This window comes from Mytilus californianus, unplaced genomic scaffold (assembly GCF_021869535.1).
Source record: "Mytilus californianus isolate M0D057914Y unplaced genomic scaffold, xbMytCali1.0.p SCAF_3, whole genome shotgun sequence".
In the NCBI taxonomy this organism is placed as follows: domain Eukaryota; kingdom Metazoa; phylum Mollusca; class Bivalvia; order Mytilida; family Mytilidae; genus Mytilus; species Mytilus californianus.
In genome coordinates this window covers 23,873,191-23,885,536 of record NW_026262679.1, presented here as the reverse complement: position 1 = coordinate 23,885,536, position 12,346 = coordinate 23,873,191, and the positions used below count along the sequence as shown (strand labels likewise).

The 12,346-nt window shown below is 29.3% G+C and overlaps 1 protein-coding gene across 3 annotated transcripts in view; it reads right to left on the bottom strand.

Annotated features, from left to right (window-relative positions):
• The window catches only part of LOC127734142 (protein slit-like), a 90,524-nt gene that overhangs the window by 35,531 nt on the left and 42,647 nt on the right, over positions 1-12,346 (bottom strand). For 2 of the 3 annotated variants that reach the window (XM_052243826.1, XM_052243827.1), the window contains exons 5-9: positions 9,931-10,002; positions 6,832-6,903; positions 5,946-6,017; positions 1,405-1,568; positions 866-1,007 (exon numbers count right to left, since the gene is read on the bottom strand). In XM_052243826.1, the coding sequence (XP_052099786.1) occupies positions 866-1,007; positions 1,405-1,568; positions 5,946-6,017; positions 6,832-6,903; positions 9,931-10,002 (522 nt within the window). The remainder of the gene's footprint in view (positions 1-865; positions 1,008-1,404; positions 1,569-5,945; positions 6,018-6,831; positions 6,904-9,930; positions 10,003-12,346) is intronic. The other variant, XM_052243828.1, reaches the window with a different exon arrangement.

Below are 12,346 nucleotides of genomic sequence, written 5' to 3'. Positions count from 1 at the left end.
CAAATTAATCACATGACAATTTCTTGAACCCTATAATTGCTACCAAGATAAATACATGTTTTTTAAGATGTCATAGTTATATACATTCTCATTTTACTATAATTACACATGTTGAACCACATGTTCCAAATGCATGTTGTCTTTCACAATAAATATTTACACAGTTGCATGTCAGTTTATCTTCTCTGAGGTAGGTAATACATGATAGCAGTGCAGTTTTTACCTGGGATTACACCAAGAAAAACACCAACTTTTTATCATGGTGTTAGACCTCAATGAAGTTTCCTATGTTACGGTTTATTTTGCGTTAATTGTAGGGTTCTCTTTGTAACTGTGTCTCAAATTATAGGTGTCGGCAGGACACAGTAGATTTTCTTACAATAGTTGAATGAAATAGATCAGTTTTCCCAGTGGGTCACTCACTGGTTGGTTAAGAATATATTAACAAGTCAGTAAGCTAGAGAAACATCTGACTTTATAGTATTATTGATGTTTTACTGGAAGTTTGGAATTTATTTATTAATGCAAATTAGTATAAGTTGACTGAAATGCAAGGCAAAAAGATGTTTAACTAAAAAAATATGCAGCAACACAATTGTGAACTTAAATTATCTATTATTTCCCTAAAGACATTAATGTACAAGAATAGCAACATTTAAATAATTCCCATTCATATTCTCATTCAAAATTAAGTATAGAAATAAATTGCTATTGGTAGATTTTTTTCTAACATCCAGGGGTAAATAGTACATGTATTTTCAGGACAAGATTTTAGAGTATAGGAGAGTCATGTAAGATATCTGATTATTTTTTCATGGTTTATCAATACCATTAATGATGTTGAATTCAAAAAGACAAAACTCACATTTCAATGGTGTCTTCTGGTAGATTAGTAGGGATTGCTGTCAGTCCCAAATCTCTACAGTCGACCACACCCTCCATACATCTACATTTACTAGGACACCGGGCCTCCACTCCACATTTTGGCGCTTTGTAACTGTCCATGCCTAAAAAGCAATTATAGAACATTTGTTTGACAGCTTTATCAACATCAGGCTGTTGTCATAATATCCAGATCTCTTTCTTTTCATTGTTGTTAGCTGTTTCATTGACATATATACCACTTCTCCTTTTGTTCACATTGATATTTCTTTAGTTGCTACTGTAAACTTAAATATAAGCCCATAAATTATAAAAGCTGCAGATACTAATTTTTAACAATTAATGAACAGATTCTGCATGAAGTTGCTTTTTCCCACCTATAATTTTTTTTCTAGTCACATAAAAAATTTGAGAAGTTATGTTTATACATCTATGATAATGTCAACCTGCTGAGGCACAGCTACAATCTGAATAGAGGTCAGTGCACTGTATGACCTCTGTTTGACCCCAGAATGGTCTTACCTTGACATCTGAACTGTGACTCTGGAATATCTACCATCTCTATGGACTGAAGTCGAGATGGTGAATCACATTCAGTGTAGAGACCGAGGCCTCGATGTGACCTCAGAAATCTTGGCAACCAAAGTAAATGACAATCACACATGAATTTATTGTTGATCAATCGCCTGAAAAAAAATGGAGAGAATTTAATTCTTCGGCATATTTCTTGCAACCATGCAGAAAGAACTGCAATACCTTCCAACTTAAACATATCCAACACTTGTTCTTAACTAATGGCCAAACACATTTGATATACTGTAAACACAATTTTTTTAATTTTTTTGTGTTTCTATGTAGTTAAGTATGTTTGTAATTTTACATCCTATTATTTCATGTATTGTACTAATAAGACAATTTAAGAATGCCAATATTTTTCACATATTTAATTACAATGAAAACATTGGAAAATTATTCAACCAACAAAATTACATCTCTTACAGTTTCTAGGTTGTATCTTTATCATGTTTTGGTGTATGGCTTTTAATTTTTTTTTTTATATTCTACTCATATAAGAAATGGGAAATAAAGTTAAGCTGGGAAATACAGACAAATGTACTATATCAATAACCTGTGTATCTACACCAGACATTAAATGTCAGAAAGTAAACATTAAAAGTAAAAACTAAATGTTTATACATTCATTAATGGCTTAAACAACTTTAGTTAGAAACATTTAATATGGAAAAAAATCTAGATAACATGTCAATCAAGAAAGTAAACCATATCTAATTTGCTATTTACCTACCAACAGTCAAGACTGGTGCTTAAATCATAGTGATGTCATCATTTTATATCATATGGAGCATTTCCAATGTCATTTCATTAAAACAGATTTACACACACACAAAAAACCTTAAAAAATGGGAGCTAAACTTTTTTTTGGAATTAATCCAAAAAATTTGGTCTATTACATCTATAAAGATAATAGCATTTAAGAATTTACAACTGTACTGTTTTCATACTCTAATTTTGTTTGAAGTTAAAGAATTGTTATTAAACTATCTTTGTATATTTGGTGTATAAAATATATTTTTACTGATAAAATTTCAAAATGAAGTGTTGCAATGATAAGATGATAAGTATACATTCAATCTGTCATACTTGTAAAATGATCTAAAGAATTATTTCACCACATGTATGACTGACTTTTGACCTGTATATATTAGTCTTGTTTATCGTCTATCATTCAAAACTGCTGTATTCTTTTATCTTCATTCCATATGTCAAAATTTAACTCTTCTCAAACCTTAAATTGTACTGTTTCACATTATCCTAATGCCTTCTATGCTTGAAGGCACAGCAGGGACAGAATGACTTTGAAAAATGCAGTCCAAATGTTCATGTTTTTATAAGTTTGCTAACCACTGTTATGGCATTTGACCACAAAGAAGAATAGGGAGTTACCCTCTTAAAATTACAATGGCAAAATATTACAAGATTTTCTTCCAAGCTTAGGCTAACTTTGCTATCATAGATTTTCTTCCAAGCTTAGGCTAACTTTGCTATCATAGATTTTCTTCCAAGCTTAGGCTAACTTTGCTATCATAGATTTTTTAGTGTATTCTCTTAAAGAAGAAATATCTTTAATGAATCAAAAAATTAAAACTCTAGGCTTAAGCCAAATAGAAGATTACCTAGAACATTTGGCACAAAGTTAGTAAATTGTAATAAATGAAATGCAGTCAAAAGCTGCAAAAAAGCAGATAAAAGTCACACAGACAAAATTAATCCCAAAGTTTTACTCAAAGGACTCTTTAACATGGTACAAGTTTGTAAATAAACTTATCAATCAGACTTATGTTTTCTTGGCTTGGAATGTAAAATGACTGATTACAGGGATAAAAAAACCAACTTTTGATAGATGTAAACTTGTACCTGTATACTTAAGTAAATATTGATAAGGAAATACAACACTTCTAATATTACTTGTATAAACATCATTAAAGCTACTTACTCTTCACAATGCAACCAAAATTTTTAATATCATTTTAAAATTTCTGACACGAATATTAAAATAAGACATAAAGAGATAAAATGCATTTTTATAAACAAGTCCTTAACATAGTAAAAATGACAACAAATCAATTGACCCCTATAAAGGTCAAGTACGAGCATGCAAAAACTTTGTTTTTTCTGCAGTGCTTTAAGGTAAAACTTGGTATTTCCTATCAAAAACTTGCAAATATGCAATTGCATAATGACTCAGTTAAAAATATCAAAAATTTGTTTCAAAATGGAATAATAAATATGTGGCTTTGAGCAATGACGTTATATCACTTTATTTTTTCTCCAATGTTATTATAGAATGCTAATAATGAGAGTTAATTAAGGTATATCTTAATAAAATTATCGACCATTAACTAAAATAGATATAACCTCAGATAAAAGTTCAAAGTCTTCTAAAATAATTAGGCATATTCAACATATAATGTTAAAAATACATTGCTTTCTATATATGAGGCTAATCAAACTGGAATGTTAAATGTTTTAACAAAAATGCAGTTATAAAAAAAAAAAGAAGGTATTAACACAGTATTTGTCTGCTGTAGTGTCGATGTTTTCTAACTATGAAAAGAAACTTTTTTATATAGAATAAGGAAATGTGGTATGATTGCCACAACTATCCACCAGAGTCCAAATGACGTAGATTTAAGCAATTATGGGTCACAGTACAGCCTTCAAAAATGAGTAAATCCCATACATCATAGCTATAATAAAAGGACAAGACAAAATGTGAAACAGTTCAAACTCAAAAATCAACAGCCTGATTTATGGCAAAACAATTATTTGGGTTTTTTTTATCTATATTTAATAGGTCTGTTTGTTTTCTTGCCTTTATTAACTTTTATAAAACATCTTATTATAAAATTATAGAAAAAGAGGAAATGATTGCTAAATAATAAAGCTTATGTACTTTATAACCTGGTGATAAAAGATTTTTTTTAAATCACGTAAACCTCATCAAATGTTTAGACCATCATAACATTAAAAGTTGTTAAATTACAGCATTCATTAGGTTACAGTTATAACAATATTGAGACCTTGCTTGTCTGTAAAGTATTAAATTAAAATCTACATTTTAATTTACACATGCAAATGAATCAACCTTAAAAAGTGAAGATCATTGAAAATGTACTTTAAAAAAAATGAAAAACAAAATATCAAAACATAATTAAACTTAATAGATTTCATGAGAAAGACGCAAAAGAATAGAATTATTTGTATATAATAGAACGTGAATGACCGACCTGTAAACAGTATTGTAAACATTATAGAATTATACAAAGGTGTTAGACATCAAATATTTACTGGTTAAATAACAACCATGTAATAATCTATTAGCTTCAGATTTCTCATATTCAAAACCTAACAGGAATTATAATAAAGACCTCTGATGAGGGGCGATGTCCTTTACTTATACTAAAATATGATGAGATTTTACCACCTTAAAAGTTAATATTAGCTAGGTGTGGTGAGAAAAGCTTCAGTTTTTTAATCTTTCTATATTAGCAGATAGAATATTGTATTGTTATTCCTGGGAATCTGTGACACTGCAAACATTTAGTTATAGTACCAAGTAATTATCTTATTTGGAAGTTTTACTAACTCAATATGTAAAACTTTAAAATATTTTCATAATCTACATACAATCATGGAAAAATCACAAATCAATTGATCGTCCTGATCATGCATGAAATATTTGTCACTGGACATTAAGCAACCAACAATCAATCACATTAATTGAAATAAGGAGTTTCACAGATTTTTTCTAGTCCATGATTTCAGAACTCTTAATTTTCCATTTACAAGGTTTTTTGTTTGGTAGTCTTTTCTCCCCCTCTGGCTGACTGTCAACTGTGGAAGATAAAAGCATTCCAACACATTGTACAACAGCTTTAATGAAAGGAACACAGCACAGTCAAATACATTTGTTAATTAGGCCTCGCTGATGTAACCAAAGGTATCAAATGTGTAAAAAACATTTGTACCATTAAGATTTACATGATAGTAATACAGAGGTGTAAACATCTATTCATCATTTTTATCAAAGGTTGTTCTCGAGAGGGGATTTGTTGAACATACATTCAGAAAAAAATTATTCAGCTATATAATGACATTAAATGGAAAAACAATAAAATATTCTGTTTCATCTTAACCTATTTTTCTAAGCACAGATATTCAATCTAAACAATAAATGGTTTGTTATCATTGCTCTCATGGCATTTTAAAGAGGAAGATAGCTTTCTTCTTCAATCCTCAACCACTTATTATGCAGAGTATATTACTATTACCAATTTTAGAATAATGAATTAGGCCTAAATTCAATGACAAACAGGCCAAAATGCTTGGTGTACATAATTTACAAAGAAGTTAGCCTAAAAAGAAGTTATAAAAATTCTAAGTAAACTACCAAACTTTTAATGTTTTTTGTGTCCACAGAATTTCTGTTCTATGACACCTGTCTAGTTCTGTCCAGGTGAGTACCAGAGAAAGCTACTTACAATATTCTGAGATTTTTCATGTGATCAAAGAGTCCTCGTGGTAATGTGGTTAGGTTGTTGTTATTCAAAGTTCTGAAAAAAAAACAAAAAATTATCGTCAAAATTCTTATTATTTTCAATGACACCAATGGTGTCTACAGTAAAGTAAAAAGTAGTATCATGGACTAATTCTTCTGGTCAGTAGGACCCATGATGTATAGATATTCAGCTCTCAAGTTTTGTGTTAGGGCAGTGTAATACTATTTACAGGTTAAAGAACACTTGATATTCCTCTTTGAAGGATCCATAGTGATGTGTTGCAAGGCAAAATTATTTCTCCTTACCAACATTACCTTTGACCTAGATTCTCTTAAAATCCAACTTATTTGAATTGTAAGTTTTATCTATTCTTATCCTTAAAAAAAAAAGTATGCAGAATATTTGAAATGAATGTAAGAATTACAAAAGCATACAATAAGTAATTTTTGAAACAATATATGATAAGATCTAATTGTAGGCTGGGACAGGGGAGTAATTGAACTAGCAGTTCCCACAATAATTTCACGATTGTTTTTTTTTTTGGTTGGGTCTGCTTTTAGAAATTGTGTGTTGATGGTTTTGGTTTCCTTTTGTTTGTATTGTATAAATGTTTCTTTTATTTTTTACACTTATCTGACAACTTAAAAAGACCTTACAGTGCAGTTTGTACTCGACTCTGAAGCAACTGCTTTCTACACAAGATTTCTGTTAAAAAAAGTATGGTTATATTGAATGTTTTACTGTATTTCTAATTTTTATCATAAAAAGAAATTCTAGTACAATAACTTTATTACTTCGGTTGTTTCACAGATGGTCTCCTGGACCTAACCCTGACTTAACTAAACTTTAAACTAAATATCATACTTACAAAATTTCCATCTTTCTCAATGGTTTTAATGACTCTTCAGATATGCAGATTATCTGATTGTGGTCTAATTGTCTGAAATACAACAAAATACACTGACATTGATTGGTAAGTTCATGTTTTATCCATTTTCTACAGTATGACTACAGGGATACTCTTATTAGGTGTTAATTTCAATCCCCTTTTTTTTTATTTCCAGCTTTAGCAGAAAAGATTGATTGTGGAATTCAGAATTGAGCAAATTCAGAACTTTTTTGGTAAGAAAATAAAAAAAAACAATCTGAAGTTATTAAGACTTCAAGCAAGTTGAGGGTATTTTCAGTTAAGGACAATAGAAGATGTAACAAAGATGAAATATTGAATTCAACCACTCTTACTTTCAAAGGTAAGTATTTTGAAAAGATGAAAAACATTAAATTTTAATTTGGGGCAGAGTTTAAATAAATATCATTTGTATATATATGATATTTACTTCAGAATGAGGACCTTATATCTGTTTTGTTATATAAATATTCACTGTCCATTAAAATAACAATAGGACTTTACAAAATAATCTTTCTTTCCTAATGGTGGACAATGTGAGGAATCACCCTAAGAAGCAACTACAAGTGTATCATAAAAATTTTCTAGAGGAAAACATTAACAATTATACAACTAAAAAATACACTTGGTATAGTTTTTATATTATTGACAACAGCCTCACCAAAATGTGCATTAATGTAAGGGTAAGTTAACAGTGACTAATACTGTGTACCGCATGTCAAATAAACATTTGTAGGTACCAGATCTTGTTTCCTTAAAGTAAAAATGCCATGTATGACATTGTATACTAATGCAAACGACAATGATGATATCTTTTCTTATCAAATAATTAATCAACATAGACAATAATTAAAGATAATTAACAACTAATTAACACTAATTTATAGTGACAAATCTCATCAAATAAAATGTGTTGGTCCAGAAAATCAATTATACCTTGCGCTGGGTGTGGTTGTGTTACCAATAAATACTCAATAAAAGGTTGGAGAACCAAGACCCTATTTACATGATGAGAAATTTTCTATTTAGCTTTTAGAATACAATGTTAAAACATATGCTTTACAACTTAAACTCTGATCCAATCTGATCTGTAAATTCTTCTTAAGCTTCCAAATTATAGGATTTACAACATATTTTACGGCCTAGATCTGATTTAAATTCACAACATATCTCATATAACAAGAAGGCCTTTTATTACGGGACTAATTAATAAAGACTTGGTGATCCTTGGGTTTGTTATCTTTTGGTAAAGTGATATGGTGAATGACTTTCTTTCACTTTAATACTCAAAAGCTAAAGATATTCAACTGTCAATTCCTTCATTCAAACTTCTTTATCTTGTCTGTGAAAAAACACCAAATTTAAACAGTCCATTCACAAATCAAATTTTAAGTGTTCAACACTTTCCTTCATTTTTTGGTGGTAGGTCATAATGATTCCAGTTTTTCATCTGGTATAGCAATTTTGGATTTGACAAACTAAAAAAGTAACTACGTTTTAAAAAATTGAGAATTATCACTGCTATTTTTCATTTATTTAAACATATTTCATCAATGCCCAAAACCAACAATATTGTAGGCCTGTTATGGCAATTAAATTAAACAACTGAACAAGCCAACATATTTATTTCAAAATTCAAAACAATTGGTTTATATGAAAGTTTATAATTTCCCAATGTAACAAAAATTGAAAATACAACAATTGTTGATTTAATCGGCAGGCGTTATCAAATATTCTCCAATTATCTGTTCATTGGTTATCAATAGAAAATTAAGGGTGGATTTTATACCTAATTGTTAATAGGACAATAAGACAAAGACTAACAAGTTAATTTTATTATCAGATTTGGCAATAAGTTTGTTTTAATGACATTTACTTTCACGACACAGGATTTTTTGTCGGAGTCAGTTACTTCTACTAAGAGATTCTAAATCATATTTTTTCAAATACTTCAGGTTAAATTTCATTTTATCAGATCTTAGATATACTTGGTTTCAATTGTATTAGTAAAAGTGTGAATAGTTTTTATTGTTGTGTTTAAAACCATATTAATCATAAATCAAACAAACCCAAAATTATATTTCAAAGAAGCCTGATTTTATTGTTTTTTTCTCTATATCCAATTTATCAAACTTGCTTTCTTTCAATTTCAAAAAAGTTTATGTATCAATAATGATAAATATACTGAATTCTTTAAATCTATATTGTATTGAAAAGACAACTACTCATTTTCTTGATTAGCAAATAATTGTCTATACTTATGTTATCAACCTATAATACATTTTTGAAAAAAATAACCCTTATTAAGTGCTTGAAAATAAAACAAATCAAGGCAATATTTTTAGTAATAATAATTCTGAATACAATCACTACAAAATTTGAGAAGATAAAATCATAGATTTACTGTGAGCCAAAACCATTGTAACCAGAGTTTTCACATATACTGTCAGAATAGTAAAATTGGTAACAGTAAAACCAGTGTATCCCAAACTGTGTCTGACCAACAAAATGTCAGACAATAATTCATTTGTTCAGACAGAAATTTTTAGATTTTTTAGTTGAAAATATAGAAGAAAAGGGTCAAATTTCTTTTTCGGTCAGACAAACCCTAAAACAGTTTGGCACAGACAATAAAACCATGATTTATCTTCTCAAATACTCAAACATAAGACATTCCTAACTGTAAATCCCTAAAACAATATATTCTTTTGTAAAATATTAAACTATTGGCATATTATATATATATACTATCACAGCCTTACACCACTAACACTACATAAGCATGCACATCTGAAGCATTCATTGACTATTTTGTAATTATTTTTTTCTGAGTTGACAAATTTCGGCCGCAAACTACAAAAGTCTACATGTGCTGAATGTTTTTTAAAGAAAATGCATAATATAATTTTTTCACATTTGTATATCTGAAAACAACCAATAACACATTATCATGACATAAGTATAGAAGCATGCAAGTTATAATGTATACCTGCTAGTATAAGTCACAGATATCAGAATTTAGAAGAGTTAGTATGAGACGAATATTAGTTTGAAACTTACAAATTTCTTAAACTTAGAGAACCCTGTAGAGATTTTCTGTTGATAGATTCTAGTTTGTTGTAGCTCAAATCTCTGAAAATAAAGTCAAAACTAAAGCAACAACAAAGGAAGTGAAAAGCAACAGAAAACAAAGATGTGCATAAAGTAGAAACTCAGGAGAATGTATACATGAACAAAAGGCACAGAAAATTGTCTCTTATAAAATATTTCTTGGGTGCTTAAAGGCCTTCTTTCTATAGAAATAATGGCCAAATCATAAATTATTAAACTGAAACATTGTCTTTTACTTAAAAATTCATAGGCATGACATAATTAAACATCTATACATGAAAAAAACTTGTGTGCACAAACAATTGTTACTGGTTCATGATAAACATCTCATATCAATCAGTTTTGGTTTGGAGCAACAAGTACATACTGAATTCTTTAGCTCTATTTTTGCTTACAGTTTGTACATAGTTGTCAATCAAAATAAAAAATACAGTCATTTTCTAGTACTAACATTCTATATTTAACTATATTCAAAGTTCACATGTTCTAAAATTATTACAAAATAAAACATCATCCTCTACAATAAAACTGACACCAGTGCTTCAAAAAACAAGTTGGAGTCAATTACAGTGTTCAAGATTTCCCTGAGGTCTGATTTTTCTCGTCCCTATATATGCTACTAGTTTTTTTTTCTTTTTAATTGCTTATGTATAATTTTGAATCAAATTTATTCATTCTTTTAAATTATGACCAGGGCCTTATAAAATACTAAACTGACTTAAGTTTGCTGAAGAAGTGTAACCTTTGAACTACCTAGACAGAGCCTCTACTTCAAACTGTTAATAGAATGTCAAACTTATGTATTTCCTTCTATATCTATACTTTTTGTGTGACCATATTATATACATGTTTTGATTGGACCATTCACCAGTAGATTATTGATTCAAGTTCACTTAGTACAAATTTGTAAGATGACATTTTGACCAAGCATGTTTTTAGGAAGGTGACATATGACCAAGTACCAATGATAAGTTTTTACACCTGTGAGAATTTCATCAAAATAAAGTCATACTGACAGAATTGGTGACATTCTAACCTCTGAAAATAATAGTATCTTATATTATATGTGACAAACAAGTCATCTCTTCATATATATTGTGTTCTTTACTATCATTTCTTGGTTTTTTAAAATCATATTTATGTATATCTCTCAAGATTTATGCCTTATGACATTATATTTATGATAAAACCTCTACGTAATGTTGATAAATGCACAATACGTGACAGATCCAGGATTTCCAAAGAGGGAGGGTGGCATGGCAGTCTAACTAAGAAAAACGTACTAAAAACACAAATATTTGGCCCCGAAAAATGATACTGTTTCCTGTCCAACACGTTCTTCAATATTTTTTATTTTCTATAGACATTTGTATTCCCCAAAATTAATTCTGCAAGTATTTGGGTTAGATATCAATTTTTGTGAATTAGACATTTTAATCACCATGACTATTAAATTAAATAATGATAGACAAATTTCTTTCCATAAAGTATAACTGAAATGGCCAGTGTTGACCTAATATGTCAAATATGACGGGGACATCAAAACTGACAGTTCTGCACTAAAGCAGCTGGACTGCAACATCTCATTCCTTTATCATCAAATTAACAAACTTACAGAGGATTGAAGAAAATCACAATTTTTGTTATTTCAGGGACCAAACATCCTCTTTCCTATTCTTAATCTCTATTGTGATTTATTGTGTTTAAGAACTGGATTTGCTGATTTGATTAATATCATATTATAGATTGCTAGTGCAATTACAGTCAATCTCTCCCAAGAAGCAAAAAACAACCAGACCTTTAAAATATGACTGGTCATTATGAAAAACATAGATACGAAAACTTTAGACAAGAAAACAACGGTCATGAAAATGACACTTTCAATCTGTCAAGATACTAGACACCCACATCTTGTAGGGACTATGAAAAATGAAAGTCATGAACTTAAAACAAGGTTAAATGGATCATTTGACGTAGACTAAAACTGATGACCATTGCATTAAGATGACAAGTTTACGACAATGCCATTACTGTCCATATCTAATTGTTGTGAAAAATATGCAACATGACAAATTTACTCAAAATACGATTAATATCTGACAGTTATTTGTAAGTAAGAAAACAAAATCTCTTAAAACAATTTTCTTTTGCTGAATAAATTCATCATAGTTACCAAGCTTAAAATTATGTATGTCAGACGCACGTTTCATCTACAAAAGACTCATCAGTGTCACTCTTGAATTAAAAAGTTAAAAAGGCCAAATAAAGCACCAAGTTGAAGAGCATTTAGGATCTAAAATTCCATAAAGAACACATTGTAAGTAAACACAAACTGAAATCATTTCATCATAACTGTTGCTGTTCT